The following is a 15,560-nucleotide window of genomic DNA, read 5'->3' on the forward strand; positions in this document are numbered from 1 at the left end:
TGGCTCAACAAACACTTATTAAGGGCTTACAATGTAAAAAGCCCTTACCAGGAATAAGGAAACAATACTTAACAAGATAAACATGGCCCTGCCACACTGCTTAAAGACTGACTCCTGAAGAGTCTTAACAGTATGTTCGCAATCTCTTCCACATTTAGCCACTTACTCTCCAATATTTCTAAAACTAGATTATCATATGACTACAGTTTCCTAAAATGCAGAGAAATCCCCTTCCCTCAAATAACAAAAAAGAGGAGCCTATTATTATTTTTCAAGGCTCTCGGAATCTGATCCCATCTTACATTACAACTCCTTCCTACCCTATGCTCTAGGCTAAACAACACACTTCTCACTACCATCTTTGAGGAACCGCACAAAGCACGAGAAAACGGAAGATAAGCAAAAGCTACCTTGAGAGTTGAAAAAGAAAAAAAAATGTGTGCCAATAAATTTAACATGTATCCTGAGGAAATTATTTATCTGAGTCAAAGTGAGTAAGTAAAAAGAATGCAGCAAGACTAACGTGTTGTCACTAAAATTCAATCAAGCCAAAATTAACTTTTTCCTTTTGAGTAACTAGGTTGAAGGCTCAGTAAATTATCTGGAAACATGTTACTTAAAATGGTAAAATAGAGTTTTATTTGTTTACAGTGTCAATTTAAAAAGAAGTACCTAGGGAATTACTTTTGTTCCCTAGTTCAATAGGGTCATCTTTAAAATTTTTATAAATATTTTGATGACAGTAGAGAAGATACTTATCAAATACCTAATTCAAAAAGTTCAAGCAAATTTTGCAAAAGATAAATATCAAGTTACTTTTTAGATGATTTTAACAGAAGTGTTCAAAAAGCTTGGTCAAATCTATTAAGATGAAACCATTAGAGACTCTTAACTATAGAGAACACATTTAGGGTTGACGGAGGGAGGTGGGCGGGAGACGGGCTAAATGGGTGATGGACATTCAGGAGGGCACTTGCTGGGATGAGCACTAGGTGTTGTATGTCAGTGAGGAATCACTAAATTCTACTCCCGAAACCAACAGTACACTACATGTTAACTACTATTTAAATAAAAATTTGAAACAACAACAACAAAAGAAACTTAAGGACAAATGTAATATTCTTGAGTTTAAACAACAAAAACAACCCTAAACTGCCTAATATATGAAAAAAAAAAAAAAAGACAGTTTAATAGAACTCCATGAAAAAAGATCTAGTGGACTGGGTGGCTACAAGCTCAATATACACCAACAATGATAATAAGTCATAGTACTAGAAACTGTGCTGCCAAATCACATGTCCTATGATGGTCCTCAGTTTCATGTTCTACTTTGAGAACCCATCTTTAAGAAATAATGTTGACATAGTGTACAACCACATACTTTAATTTTGGAAAAATTAAACTGTAAGAGGAACAGCCAGTGATACAGAAAATGTATAGTCTGGAAAACCAGCACAAGAAGCAATGTTAGGTTTTAAGCAAATAAGGATTATCATGTAAATGTGAATTAGGGAACATAATTCTGTTTCTTCAGATGACAAAATTTAAGGATAGCAGTCTCATAAGGTATCAGGAAACAAAACAAGTCAATTTAAGAAAAACTCTGCATTACCAAGTGCTCTCCAACAATGAAGTAAGCTACCCTCTACAACAATAAACTTCACATTAAAAAGTTCTTCAAGCACAGGAGTGACAGCTACCTGCAGAGATAACTGTAGTAAGGATTTTATACTGTGTAGATTTGGGTAATTTCTAAGTCCACTCCAACTTGAAAAATCTGACTCCACCACTCTTCACAGATAATAAAATCAGGTCAGGAAGGAATAAAAATGGATAGAAAAAATTTTAATGCTTAACACTAAAATTAACAAAATCATTCTTTCAGACCTATTAAGCATATTATACGTGAGTGCTTTTGTAAGGCTTCAGGCAAACATCACACACCCTCCCAGTCAATTCCAGAGCTGAAGTTATGTTTGTGATCAAATCCTAGTAGGTCAAAACACCCTTACCACAATATTAAAAAATTCTGTGTAGATGATTACCAATGAAAAGTACTGAAATGTAAGCAACTATGACAAAATGACTTACGAGAAAATCAGTAAACTTACCCCCATCAAAATCACAAAATACACCTATTCTCTCAGGAACAGTAACATCCAAGGCTTTGACTTTATTATTATGCTTTGCTGCAAATGTGTTTTGCAGCCAGTTGTTGACATGGATACACCAACTAGTGTTTGTCTTTCCTAATTGGTCAAATTTCCCCAAAGTCTTGTATGCTACCCCCACACTGTAAGATTTACAATCCTTCTGGGCCTTGACCTCCCAATAATGTTGTCCACTTTCAATAGCAGTGTCTCCTACAAAAGATCAGAAAGGTAAATTTGACTCTAAGATCTTCCTTATACGTCACATAGATTTTTACCTCTCATCCCACAAAATGGCAAAAAAATCTGATTCAGGAAAATAACCATATTAACACACAGACACTATAAGCAGAGTATCTGTTATAACTTTACTTGTATATTTACTATTATTTTTTCTGATATATAAAAAGCTTTAGAACTTTTCTTCCTATCTCCTCAAAAGATATGCATACACGTAGAGCACTATATAAAATGAAATAAAGTTTTAAACAAATAAATAATTAGACAATTTGAAACCCGCCAAAAGTAATTAGGCTTCAGGAGGGAGAAACCTTGGCAAATATTCATTAGAAACAGGCCACTCCAGCTCTAAGTGGGCAGAAAGCCCAGCGGTGTGACTGTGATGCCTTTAACCTGACACGATGAAGACTATGTTTATCGTACCCAGCACTGTGTATGATTCTCCAGTAAAACGATCTCTGCTGCCTCTTCCTGCTGGTGGCCTGGAGCCTATAGATGTCCGTTTGGGGGACGGCGTGCCACTTCTATACAAACAGGAAGAAAAGAGAAACAAATACTCTATGCTGTAGATGCCTCACAAACTAAAACTACAAGTCATGAAAGGCAACTTTGAAAAGTTTTAATTACGTTGCACAAATAGCAGCATTTAATTTCATCTGAATTATTATCAGAGTTGTCAATTAAAAACACTGAAATGTAAGAAGTCATCAACACAAAGCAGGCTGAACACTAATATCATGCAGACTGAACAAAGCTTATACAAAGAACACACAGTTGAAATAAGAAACAATGCCAAAATGAGACAAGTTAAAAAGGAAAACAAAAGAACTGAAGGGAAAAAAGAATTCAAAAAAGATAATGGATTATAGAGCTTACATTTCTTGCAGTTAAATTTAAATTTTAAAATGGCAGAAATAATCTTATCATGATAAAAACTAAATAACCTTTTCATAAGCAGTAAGTATTTTTGTTCTGAATCTTTTCTTCGTAAAAAAGAGAAATAGTCAATGCCCAAATCCATGCATAGGATAATATCAAATATTATAAAGCATTTCTCCTACAAGATTCAACCTGATCTCCCCTTATGTCGAATTATATGATAGGATAAACGGGACAGTACTAGGCCTTTCACTAAATCTCAAAAACTCAAAATAAATCAAGACCCAAAGATGTTTAAAAATAACATTTCAATTATATTGAATCCCTGTATTTAAAAAACAGTAAAAAAATTGTAACTTACCAGTAGTAAAGAAACAAAGGGAAAAGCATGGAGAAAAGACAAACAGGCATAACTATTAAGAGTGGCAGTTTACATTTCAGAGAAAAGTTAAATAAGGGGAACTCTTCCATTGCAGCATTCTAGACTTCCAACCCAAAGTCCATTTTTGCAAGAAGTACAACAGCTATTACTGTCTGATGTCAAACACAATCCCCTCCCACCTCACCCCTTTAAGACACCTTTGCAGCTCTACTGTGTAAAATTAAGGCTCTTTGTTTACCTGCCCTCTAGATTGTTTTACTAGCTTCTGAAATGATCTCTTTGCCACCTAATTCATCTTATTCACTGTTACCACATAAACCTAAGTTTGATACTGCTACCTTAAAATCTTCAAGCACTTCCTTACTGCCTACAAACAACTTTGCTTTGGATTTAAGGCACTTCTTGATTTGGTCCTAGTCTGCTTTTCTAGCCTTCTCACCCTAGAGAGCACTATTCAGCTAAATGCAGCAGTGTTCCTTAAACTCAGGCAACCTGCTTCAATGCTTTTCCTCTAGTTTATGTCAGGCCAAATGGCACGTGTTTTTCCATTTCCTTGAGAACCAGCCTAAATGCCATTCCTTTAATGAAGATCTTCCAGATCTTACCAGGCTAAATAACTCTGCTGAGGAATCCACCTCCAGGCCAAAATCCTATATGTAATCTTTCAGGCTGAACCATAAATGATTATAAAACGCTTTTAGTGACAGGCCTGAGAGGGCTGCCTTTCCCATACCAGACTTGGTATATAGTTAGCTCACCACAATTTCTTAAGGAAGATGTAATCCTCCCCCACCCCAACCCAGAGATCCTATGCATATCTGCATTCCTAGCTTAGGCACCTCTATTCAGAGACCCCCTTATGGGAGAGGGGGTCTTCAGCTAAGACTTTTTCAGCTGCTTCTGAGTAGACCTCCTTAAAAAAGCGTTGTGAGTTGATGTGGTCTGAAGATACTTCTCTCCATTCAATCTCAATAGTTTTCCACCTCTAACCTTGCCTCTTCTCCCTCCTTCTTGCCCACAGGTCCATAAAACAACAGGAAGAGCATTCTGTTTGGGGCTCTCTTGGCAGTGAGATGATCCTCCAGATAACCACCGTCTGCAATCTGCTTTGATTTACCTGACCCTCACCCATGCTATTCTGCTGGGAAAAACGGAACACTGAGGAGAGCTAGCACTCTTTCCTTTGTGGCCTCTTGCTTAAACTATCATAGTAAGTGAATAAAGGCTTGATTGTTACTTTCAATCAAGTAGAAAGTTAGAAATCAGGTAGAAAGTTAGACAGTGAACCACTTTAATACCTGGCACTGTCTAACTGACCACTTTAATATCTGGCAGCTCAGGCTATCTTTCTTCTTCAACTCCTTTTGTCACACTTACCATTACCCATAATCTCTACCTTGTGTTGTTACTTATATATAGATATATATCTCATACATGTAAGTTAGGGCAAATTTCTTAAAGACAAGAAGAGTGTTTATTCCTATAAACTCTACCACATCCAGCTAACATCTACAGTGAATAAATATTAATGGGAAGAATAAATGTGCATATCATTCCAGAAGTACTCCATACATAAAATACCCTTTAAAGGAGAGGAGAAAAAAAAGGAGAGGAGAAAGAGAAGTAATATGAGCTGAACTGCTAAATACAAACACTCTAAAGATCTCCAAGGAACCAAATGAAACTTCATACACTCGATTAAATTCAGCAACATTTTACAATTTATAATATTCCAACTCTGAAGTCACTTTCACTAATAATGAGCAAATAAGCTAGAAAAAATAAAAGAAGGTAATTTTGAAAAAGTAACACATTCTGGTTTCTGGTAAAGATATGTGGTATCTTCAAATCAGCACATTATTAACCATGCAATTTGAACCGATTCATCTTTCTGGGCACTGTCTTAACTTGAGTAACTTTATTTCTTAAATGCTTTTGAAACTGTATAATTATTATACAATATAGAACACGTCAAACCTCCCTCATGTCAAATACAAATAAAAGCAAAGCTGTAATGTTAGATATACTGACTATAGCACAAGAAAGATGCCAGGTATAAGTAAATGCAGAAAAAAATCAGATGAGGGAAAAAAACTCAAGAAAGACTTCAAAAGCAGGGCTCATTGTTTTGTTACCATATACAATATAATCCAAATAGTATGCAGCGTACTACAGTGCTGTAAATTCAAAACATAAGCTACCAATACAGACAGTCTACACAGAGCAATATTTTAGCCTACGAAGGCTGATGCAATGGCTTCTGCTTATTGGTTAAAAGAAAAATTAAAGTTATTCAGCCAAGCTAGATATACTAAGTCCTAGAACCAGACACACATAGATCATCACCTTGTATGTTTCTTCAGTGAAGTAACATGGACACTGTTAGATAAAAATAGGCAACTGTTAAGAGAATGCTTTACAACTTAAATGTAACAGCTTATAATTAAATTAGATCAAAAGCCTGCTGAGAAATTTTTTTTGATTCACTGTTGTAACTCACGGTGATTATTACTTTATTCCAGTTTGAGCAAAATTTTCCTCTGTTAAAAAAGGCATACTTTGAGACTGTCTAAGTAAGACTGACAACAAAAGGTCCAAAGCCTTCCTCTTTGGTTCATAAGGTTGCTAATCAGGGGCAAGACAATGGGGTTGTATTGCTAAAAGTTGTCATTTCATGCAGACCTTCAGGTAAGACAGGAGATCTGTAAGTCTAAAATTCAGGAACTTCTCTCTTAAGCAGTTCAAGTTACGTAGATACAACTTTAAGGAAATGGAATAATGAAATAAAATGTGTAAAAAGAAGATCAGGGAAAAGAGTAATGAAAATGTTATAACAACTTCAAGTACTCATAAACAGTATTATATTCTTCACTTCAATGTTACTAACACATCACAAATTATACTGATATGTAGAATAAGAATTTCATCATAAGTTATTGTCAAATAAGAATCAATGTACAAGTGTGTGTCCAGATTAACATTTAATCAACTAGCTTACCTGCCCTTATTCTCTTTTCCTTTCATTTTACTTTCTTGACCTTTTCCTCCTGTAGGATCCCACTCTACACAGGTATCTTCAACTCTCAGGTTCAAATGGGATGATGAGCTATCCAAATTGAAGTTTAGTGCTATCCAAAATAAGATTTCAATTTTTAAAAAATATAGAACATCTCCACATTCTGAAGCACAACTATCACCACATTATTTTCCTACTTAGTTTATTCAATACCATAGATAAGAGAACAAAGTTCAAACTCCTAATGCTAGCTGGCATTTAAAGTCCCCAAAGTTAAGGCTGTAATTTACTAACTCCTATTTTATTTCCCATTATTGTTCTCTACATATCCTGTAGCTCCAACCAAATACAATGTACTTGCATGGCCTCTGGTGTTTCTGCTATTCCTTCTGCTGGAATCTCCATCAGCACATAATAATCTCAACTTTCTGCTATTAGAATATCAGTTGATTATCAGTTGACTGTTATAACTAAATAGGAAGAGGAGCCGGTGGAATTGAGGATGAAGAAAAAGTGATGTGGTATAAAAAATTACACAGCCTGGCACATACACATTTTCTCTGATGCTCTAATACTTAATAGTTTCATAGTTAAACTCTCAGTAGTTTTGAGTTAAAAAGCACAGAGAGGGTGCCTGAGTGGCTCAGTCAGTTAAGCATCCAACTTCAGCTTAGGTCATGATCTCGCGGTTTGTGAGTTCACGCCCCGCATCGGGCTCTGTGCTAACAGCTCAGAGCCTGGAGCCTGCTTCAGATTCTGTGTCTTCCTCTCTCTCTGCCCCTCCCTCATTCACACTCTGTCTCTCTCTGTCTCTCTGTCTCTTGAAAATAAACATTAAAAAAAAAAAAAAGCACACAGAAATGAGCACAGGAACAAGGAAACCGACCCAGCTGATAGAGCTAGAGGTGACTTACATGGCAAAGAGATGGGGAAAAGACTACTTAAATGAAAACAAATCAAAATACACGAAAACAAAGTCATGGGGGAAAAAGGCACAGCTTAAGGAATATAGTAACTGGGACTGGAATAGCATTATATGGTGACAGATAGTAGCTACATTTGGGGGAACTACAGAGAAGTTGAATCACTATGTTGTACCCCTAAAACTAATGTAACATTGTGCCAACTGTACTCAAATTTTAAAAATAATTTAAAAAAAATGAAACAAAACTATGTTTTTTAAATTATTTGGTATTTGGGGGAACTATCTATCCTACTCAGAAAACTTACTCAGAATTCCTACTTTAGGAAATCAGTGTAACAAGGTATTATCTTCTCTCTTTGGAAATTGAAGGTAAATCATTAAAATATATTGATTAAGCTGAGTAATGCAGACTCCTCATATTCTAAAATACAATTCCTAGAATCTCTGCCTTAAGCAAGGTATCATATACTACATAGTTACCAACTAATCTGCTTCTCTTAGTTCTACTTTCCTTCAAAAGTTCAAATTTCTGGTAATTACTCATTGAAGTGGTACTTCCTTTACAACCCCATTTCACTTAAGGATATTACTTGATTTAGCCAAAGCTTCAATGTTTCTGTCTATGAAGTATGCATCATCAAACAATAAAATATTCATATAAAAAGCCTAATGTTTACCTAGTAGATTAAAAATTTTTTCCTTCACTGTTCTGTAAAGTACACTTTAATTTCAACTATGCATCTGACCCATTGTTCATTGTCTTTAATTATAAAATAACATTGTAAATACAAATCTACTGACCACACTGCTTCTAATAAATATACTATATAAGTTACTAGCTTTTCAAAATTTGCATGTAAACAAAAATGAACTTACAGAAAAAAATACAGTCTTTCAGTAAAAATGTAAACAAAACTCCTTAATAAGCAGGTTACTAAATAGGCACTTAATAATTACCTCATAGGTAGGTGACTAAAAAGTTAGGATTAAGCAAACTTGAGATCCTATACTACCAAGAACGAAATGCCTTAAGAAAACCGGGTTGGGCTGTGGCGTCTGGGTGCCTCAGTCAGTTAAGCGTCTGACTCCTGATTTCAGCTCAGGTCATGATCTCATGGTTCATGAGTTTGAGCCCCACATTGGGCTCCACGCTGAAAGTGCTGAGCCTGCTTGGAATTCTCTCTCTCTCTCTCTCTCTCTCTCTCTCTCTCTCTCTCCCTCTCTCTCCCTCTCTCTGCCCCTCCCCTATGTGTGCTCATGCACTCTCTCAAAATAAATAAATAAACTAAAAAAAAAAAAAAAAAAAAAAGGTTGGGGCACCTGGCTGGTTCAGTGAGAAGAGCATGAGACTCAATCTTGGGGTCATGAGTTTGAACCCCATGTTGGGTGTAGAGAATACTAAAAAAGAAAAAAATAATTAATTAATTAAAAAAACAGGGTTAAGGTGCCTGGGTAGCCCAGTCAGTTGAGCATCCAACTTCGGCTCCGGTCATGATCTCACAGCTCATGAGTTCGAGCCCCGCGTCGGGCTATGTGCTGACAGCTCAGATTCCGATTCTGTGTCTCCCTCTCTCTCTGCCCCTAACCCACTCGCATTCTGTCTCTGTCTCTCTCAAAAATAAATAAACATTAAAAAAAATTAAAAATAAATAAATAAATTTTAAAAACATCGTTAATTAACCTCTATATTAGCTATTAGGTAATACATGTGAGGGTACCTACTCTGGACAGAAAGAAAAAGTAAATTATAACTCTAAGGTGCTATCAATTCTCAGCCACTTGTTACAATCCTAAGGCTGTTTAAAAAAAAAAGGTAAGAAAAAAATCCTAAGACTGTTCCCTAATGTTTAATGTGATGAAGAAGGATGGGGTCATGAGTGGCAAGAAAAGGTGTCCCTGCCAAGCTACCCGAGACTAGACTTACTAAATACCACAACATGCAGACAGAAAGGCATGGGCTTCCATCCCAGGGGTATAATCTTTAATCTATCTCCTTGCCCCCCCCCCTTTTTTTTTTGGACACTATCCCCTTTCTGGGACCTCAATGAAGTCATGGAGCCTCTCTAAGCTAACAGGGATACTGTGTTGTTTAAAAGAAAAAAACACATCAGTCCTCAAAAGTGAGGTCTCAAACATCAGTCCTGCCTCTCATATCATCTCTGTAATAGAACTAGGAATTAGTTCCCATATCTTTAAAAGTCTGTGAAAACAAAGTACCAAAATATCAAAGTACCATTATGTTTCATGTATTTGTATTGGTAGCTGCTTTCTTGGTACTCTAAAATTACACCATAGCCACTATCATTTGAAACTTGAGAGTAATTTGTGATTAGTATCATATCATTTACCATTAAAAGGAAGGGATAAACCACAGAAAAATTCCGTTAATTAGAACTTCAATTATTCATCATATGTGACAATCCCAATGACAGGAACAGTGCTACATACATTGGAGACAGAAATTAATAATGTTCACTATTTCCCACATCAAGCACCATTAAAAGACAGGATATCAAATTCTGGTAGGCTTCAACTATTTAACTTCCAGCTCTCTCCCTTTTCCTCCAATTCTCTGCTCCATACCTGTATTTCAATGGTTGGTCAAAAAGCACTACAGCAAGCCAAAAAAACTAGCAAGCAATTGTTCAACATGTCATTTTTTTAACATCTACACTTTTCCTTTGGAGCTCTTGCCCTCATTACCAGTTACCAGTCCAGTTACCAGTCCAGTGGTATGGAATAGCCCTTAGAGAAGCTGTGGTCTATAGCTATTTAAGAGACAAATTTTATTCTGGGTCTCCCTGAAGTTCAGAATTAAATGTTTAGTGGGCCTCAGGGTTGAGTTTCAGTCTATCCCCACCCCAGGGGGTTTACCCAGTGAGAACTCTTAAAAAGACTAAAAGCAACTCTACGAACACCAAGATCAAGAATTTGACTACTAAGATCCAGACCCTGCCAACAGGACCAGCCAGCCCAGCTCCAAGGAAATTTAAAGCCAGCTATTCATTCTCCTGAATCTGTAGAATTTGCATAGAAATGTACAGGTCCAAGTTTGGTGACTAAATATAAAGGGTAAAGGAGAAGAAACAAAAGAAATAAAAAGATACAATACTTCTGAGGAAGAATAATAGTAACAATGCAGTTTTACCTGACAGGGCTCAAAACAGTTCAAGCTGTGTAAAGATTATCTATAACTATACCTTGAAATGGTTAAAATCTCTCAAGAAATCACAGTCATGTATCAGTTTAATAACAAGTAATTCAGAGTAACCATTTCTTGGCTAAGTTATCTATAGTTCTCCAATAAAAACATTAGCTAACCCCAAAAAATTACTCAATTTAGTTTTTTTACCTTTATGATGCAAACATTTTCTTTTGAATTTGTCAATAATTTACAGGCTTCACATTTTGCTTTATTCTGATATAGTATTTTTAAACAAAAATTTTTTTAATGTTCATTTATTTTTAAGAGACAGAGAAAGACAGAGCATGAGTGGGTTAGGAGCAGAGACAGAGGGAGACACAGAATCTGAAGCAGGCTCCAAGCTCTGAGATGTCAGCACAGAGCGCGATGCGGGGCTTGAACTCATGAACCGCGAGATCATGACCTGAGCCGAAGTCAGCACTTGACCAAAGGAGCCACCCAGGTGCACCTATTCTGATATAATATTTTTATATCACTTCCAAATCATATCAAACTCTGGCACACAAACCTATTCAAATGCTATGTGAACTGAAGGTCAGTGGAACCCCTAAAGGCCGAAGTACTTCAACAGTGTGTAGAATCTGATTCTTGTGGTAAATCCAGTCAATTACCATCTCACAAATGACAAGATCTCTAGCATTATGGCCTTCCAAATGGTAAATACCTCAAAAATGTTCCATGTTGAAATATGTTATTCTAGAGAGTTTTAACTAAATCTGAATTGGTTCCAGGCCCACAGTAAGGGTTGGCACAGAATTTGGAAACAGATTCTTTACACCTTTTCAAGTTAGTTCTAGGGATTGTGGGCAAGTCATTTAACATATGTAAACTTTCTTCATCTGCAAAATGGGTATCAGTAATATTTAAACTACTGATCCCTCAAGATGGTTTTAATGATCAAATGGAAAAGTGTGAGAGTGCTTTGTAAACATTAATAAAATATACAAATGTTAATTTCTACAATAAGGTTTAAGAAAACAGAGAGTACGTGAACTAAACTGAAATGGTACTTCCCATTATTTTTTTTTTTTTTTAATTTTTTTTTTCAACGTTTATTTATTTTTGGGACAGAGAGAGACAGAGCATGAACGGGGGAGGGGCAGAGAGAGAGGGAGACACAGAATAGGAAACAGGCTCCAGGCTCTGAGCCATCAGCCCAGAGCCTGACGCCGGGTTCGAACTCAAGGACCGCGAGATCGTGACCTGGCTGAAGTCGGACGCTTAACCGACTGCGCCACCCAGGCGCCCCTATACTTCCCCATTATTGAGCCATAATCCAATCCAATCCATCTGTGGGCAAATCTCACTGATGCCTACGTATTCATACTAGACTGCAATTTGTAAAGCACCCACACCACAGGATCCAATGCCATCACCTCAGTCTATTTTACCTATTTGAATACCATCATAAAAAAAGAACTAATGAAAACCAATAGTATAGTCCTAATTTCCCCATCTTAAATTCCTACTACTGAGAATTCCAAGTATGTATGTGCATGCATACACCATAGGGAAGAAATGCTACCATACATGAAATGCTTCCTGTCCCAGTCTTGAATAACTTCGGATGTTAAGTTTTGTTTTATGCTGTATAAATATCTACAATCTTACCTTTGGTCTCTAGAGTCACTGGATCAGAATACTCTCCAGCTACAGCTTTGTTACAAGCTCGAACTCTGAAATTCATATACTTTGAATCAAACTTTAAGCCTGAAAAAATGAAAATGGTTTTCAGATATGAAAATTAAAGGGATCTACTCCCAAAGTAGGAGTATGAACCTTCAAACAGACATATTCCCTCTTGAGAACTCCCTCTTTACTCCACAGGAGTATCAATTTATGTTAAAACAGTGGTAATGCCAAAAATAAGAGGAATCATGATTTATTTCTTACTTTCTTCAAAATAAATATAAATAATACAGTTTAATCAATGTTTTTTTCTTTTTTAACCTAGTGATAAAAAGGTATTCTCAAGTTAAAAGTAATGTCTCATTCAAGGAGAAATGACATATTTAAAAAAAAATTTTTTTAATGTTTTATTTATTTTTGAGAGAGACAGAGCATAAGCGGGGGAGGGGCAAAGAGAGATGGAGACAAAGAATCTGAAGCAGGCTCCAGGCTCTGAGCTGTCAGCACAGAGCCAGACATGGAGCTCGAACTCATGAACCATGAGATCATGACCTGAGCCGAAGTCGGACACTTAACCGACTGAGGCACCCAGGCGCTCCTACAATTTAAAGTAACATACTCAATTTCTGGAAAGAAGACACCCTAAAGAATTTTAATATTTATGAAACACTGTATTTTTATGTGAAAAATGAATTTAAAGAGAAAGTAAAGCATAGGGATTAACAGTAAAACTCTGAAGTTAGTCACGTCTAGATTAAAATCTTAGTCCGTCGGGTGCCTGGCTGGCTCAATGAGTGGAGCATGCGACTCTGGTTCTCGGAGTTATAACTTTGAGTCCCACACTGGTTGTAGAGATTACTTTAGAAAAATAATAAAATCTTTAAAACTTCAGTCCAAAAAATACTAGCTAAGGGACCATCAACAACTTGACAGAACGAGTTTTTGTATCTGTAAAATAAAAATGATAAAACCAACCTCATAATTATAAAGATTAAATGAGATGTACTATACTGATTAAATGAGACGTATTATGTAATACACTTCAGCCCAGCTGACAAGTGGTAAGTGCTCAACAATGGTAATGTTACTGCTCATGCATAACAAGTGTTGAACTACTCCGGAAATATATGGCTACTTAAAATAGCCAAAGTCCCCTATACATAGAGACACCTTTTGAAAGAAAAGGCTAACACACAAATTTCTAATACCAAGTCATAGCTCTGTAAGTATTACTGTGAAGATAATCATAAAAAGGTAAAAGCAACAGTATTTATAGAACCACTGAAATGCAGGGGTAGTACGTTCACCTAAAAAGTTGACAGCTTTTTTATTGTTAAAAAACCAAGGTTAGGGGTGCCTGGGTGGCTCAGTCGGTTGAGTGTCTGACTTCGGCTCAGGTCATGATCTCACAGTCTGTGAGTTTGAGCCCCACGTCGGGCTCTGTGCTGACAGTTCGGAGCCTGGAGCCTGCTCTGGATTCTGTGTCTCCCTCTGTCTCTGCCCCTCCCCTGCTCATGCTCTGTCTCTGTCTCAAAAATAAATAAAAACATTTAAAAAAATAAAAAACAAAAGAAAAAAAAAACCAAGGTTAAAATTGATGTTATTCTGAAATATTGTTTCCAAAACACTCCTTCATGTTTGTTTTACATACATTGTTTTAACAAACTGAAAATATCAGGAAGGAGTTAAAATGAAAGTTTTCCTGATATTATAAGAGAAATTCACTTCTATAACAAATATAGAAAAAACCTGGCTAAAGAAACTTAATTTCATCTTCTAAAGTAACTCAACGGAGCCTGGGTAGCTCAGTTGGTTAAGCCTCTGACTCAATTCCAGCTCGGAGCATCACATCACACTCCATGCTAACGGCACAGGCCTGCTTGGGATTCCCTCTCCACCCCTCCCATGAGCTCATGCGTGCTCTCTTGCTCTCTTTGAAAAAGAGAAATAAAACTTAAAAAAAATATCTAAAGTAACTCAAAATATTCTTCACAATTACATTTACTTTCTGAGAAAGAAATTCACAAAATGCAGTCATTTTACCTGATAGTGTATATTCAGTACCCTTAATATTATCAATTATCTCCCAGCATCGCTCATCCTTTACACGTGGAAGTCCGTCAAAATTAGTTTTCCGATATTCCAGTATAAAATGATCAATTTTATTATCTTCTTCTGGCATTCTCCAAGCCACTGTTACAGAATTGTCAGCCACCAAACACTCTACTGGATCTATCTCTGGAGCTTTAGGAACTGAAAGAAAAATACAGGCTCATTTCTCATTTACTACAGTACTAATCCAATATTCACGTTTGTCATTCAAACTGCTTTCTTCAAGTTGCTTTTGAATGGTTCCACTGAATCAGGCTACAAGAAAGGATACCCTATAAATGCAAAGTAACTATTTTTCCAAGTTCCATTTAAAAATTCGTTTCAAAGTTCTTTCACAGACGTATTCAAGATTTGTTAAAATCTTATTTGGCAAAAAGAAATTCGAACATGCTAAGGATAAAGAACCAACAATGACTTGTTACTTCTCAACACATATTTTTTAATCTGTTACTTCAAACAGCTATAGAATATAGATGAAATCACTACTGACAAAATAGAATAACTTGCTTTGAATCCAATGATTATAATAATTTAAGATATTTTCTATGTATTTTTAAAATCTTGTTTATAAAAGAATTGTAGGGGCACCTGGGTGGCTCAGTCAGTTAAGCATCTGACTTCAGTTCAGGTCACGATCTCATCATGGTTCATGGGTCTGAGCCCCTCATCGGGCTCTGTGCTGACAGCTCAGAGCCTGGAGCCTGCTTCGGATTCTGTGTCTCCCTCTCTCTCTCTCTGACCCTCCCCAACTCACACTCTGTTTCTCTCTCTCTCTCAAAAATAAACACTAAAAAAAATTTTTTTTAATTAAAAAAAGTAGTATGAATGACAATAATAATTCTGAAAGGCCAATTTACAGGTAGATATCCTGTAGTATCCTGAAGTATCATTTCTTCTTCTACATCTATGGCTCCTTCTCTCATCTTTTCCTTCTATAAACTTACTTACAACTTCTGACCTGGCCCACACAAGTTAATACGGTAAAACCTTGGCTTGTGAGCATAATTTGTTCCAGGAACATG

At 36.3% G+C, this 15,560-nt stretch overlaps 1 protein-coding gene across 4 annotated transcripts in view; it reads right to left on the minus strand.

Moving 5' to 3' along the window:
- FSD1L (fibronectin type III and SPRY domain containing 1 like) overlaps positions 1-15,560 on the minus strand; it is a 79,808-nt gene that overhangs the window by 21,096 nt on the left and 43,152 nt on the right. For 3 of the 4 annotated variants that reach the window (XR_007146356.1, XM_047830455.1, XM_047830456.1), the window contains exons 7-11: positions 14,470-14,679; positions 12,409-12,507; positions 6,650-6,779; positions 2,814-2,914; positions 2,112-2,363 (exon numbers count right to left, since the gene is read on the minus strand). Coding sequence is in view for 3 of the 4 variants with exons in the window: in XM_047830455.1 (XP_047686411.1) it covers positions 2,112-2,363; positions 2,814-2,914; positions 6,650-6,779; positions 12,409-12,507; positions 14,470-14,679 (792 nt within the window). In the remaining variant the exon portion in view is untranslated. Of the gene's footprint in view, positions 1-2,111; positions 2,364-2,813; positions 2,915-5,997; positions 6,031-6,649; positions 6,780-12,408; positions 12,508-14,469; positions 14,680-15,560 lie in introns of all 4 variants that reach the window. The other variant, XM_047830457.1, reaches the window with a different exon arrangement.

The sequence above is a fragment of the Prionailurus viverrinus genome, chromosome D4 (assembly GCF_022837055.1).
Source record: "Prionailurus viverrinus isolate Anna chromosome D4, UM_Priviv_1.0, whole genome shotgun sequence".
Lineage (NCBI taxonomy): Eukaryota > Metazoa > Chordata > Mammalia > Carnivora > Felidae > Prionailurus > Prionailurus viverrinus.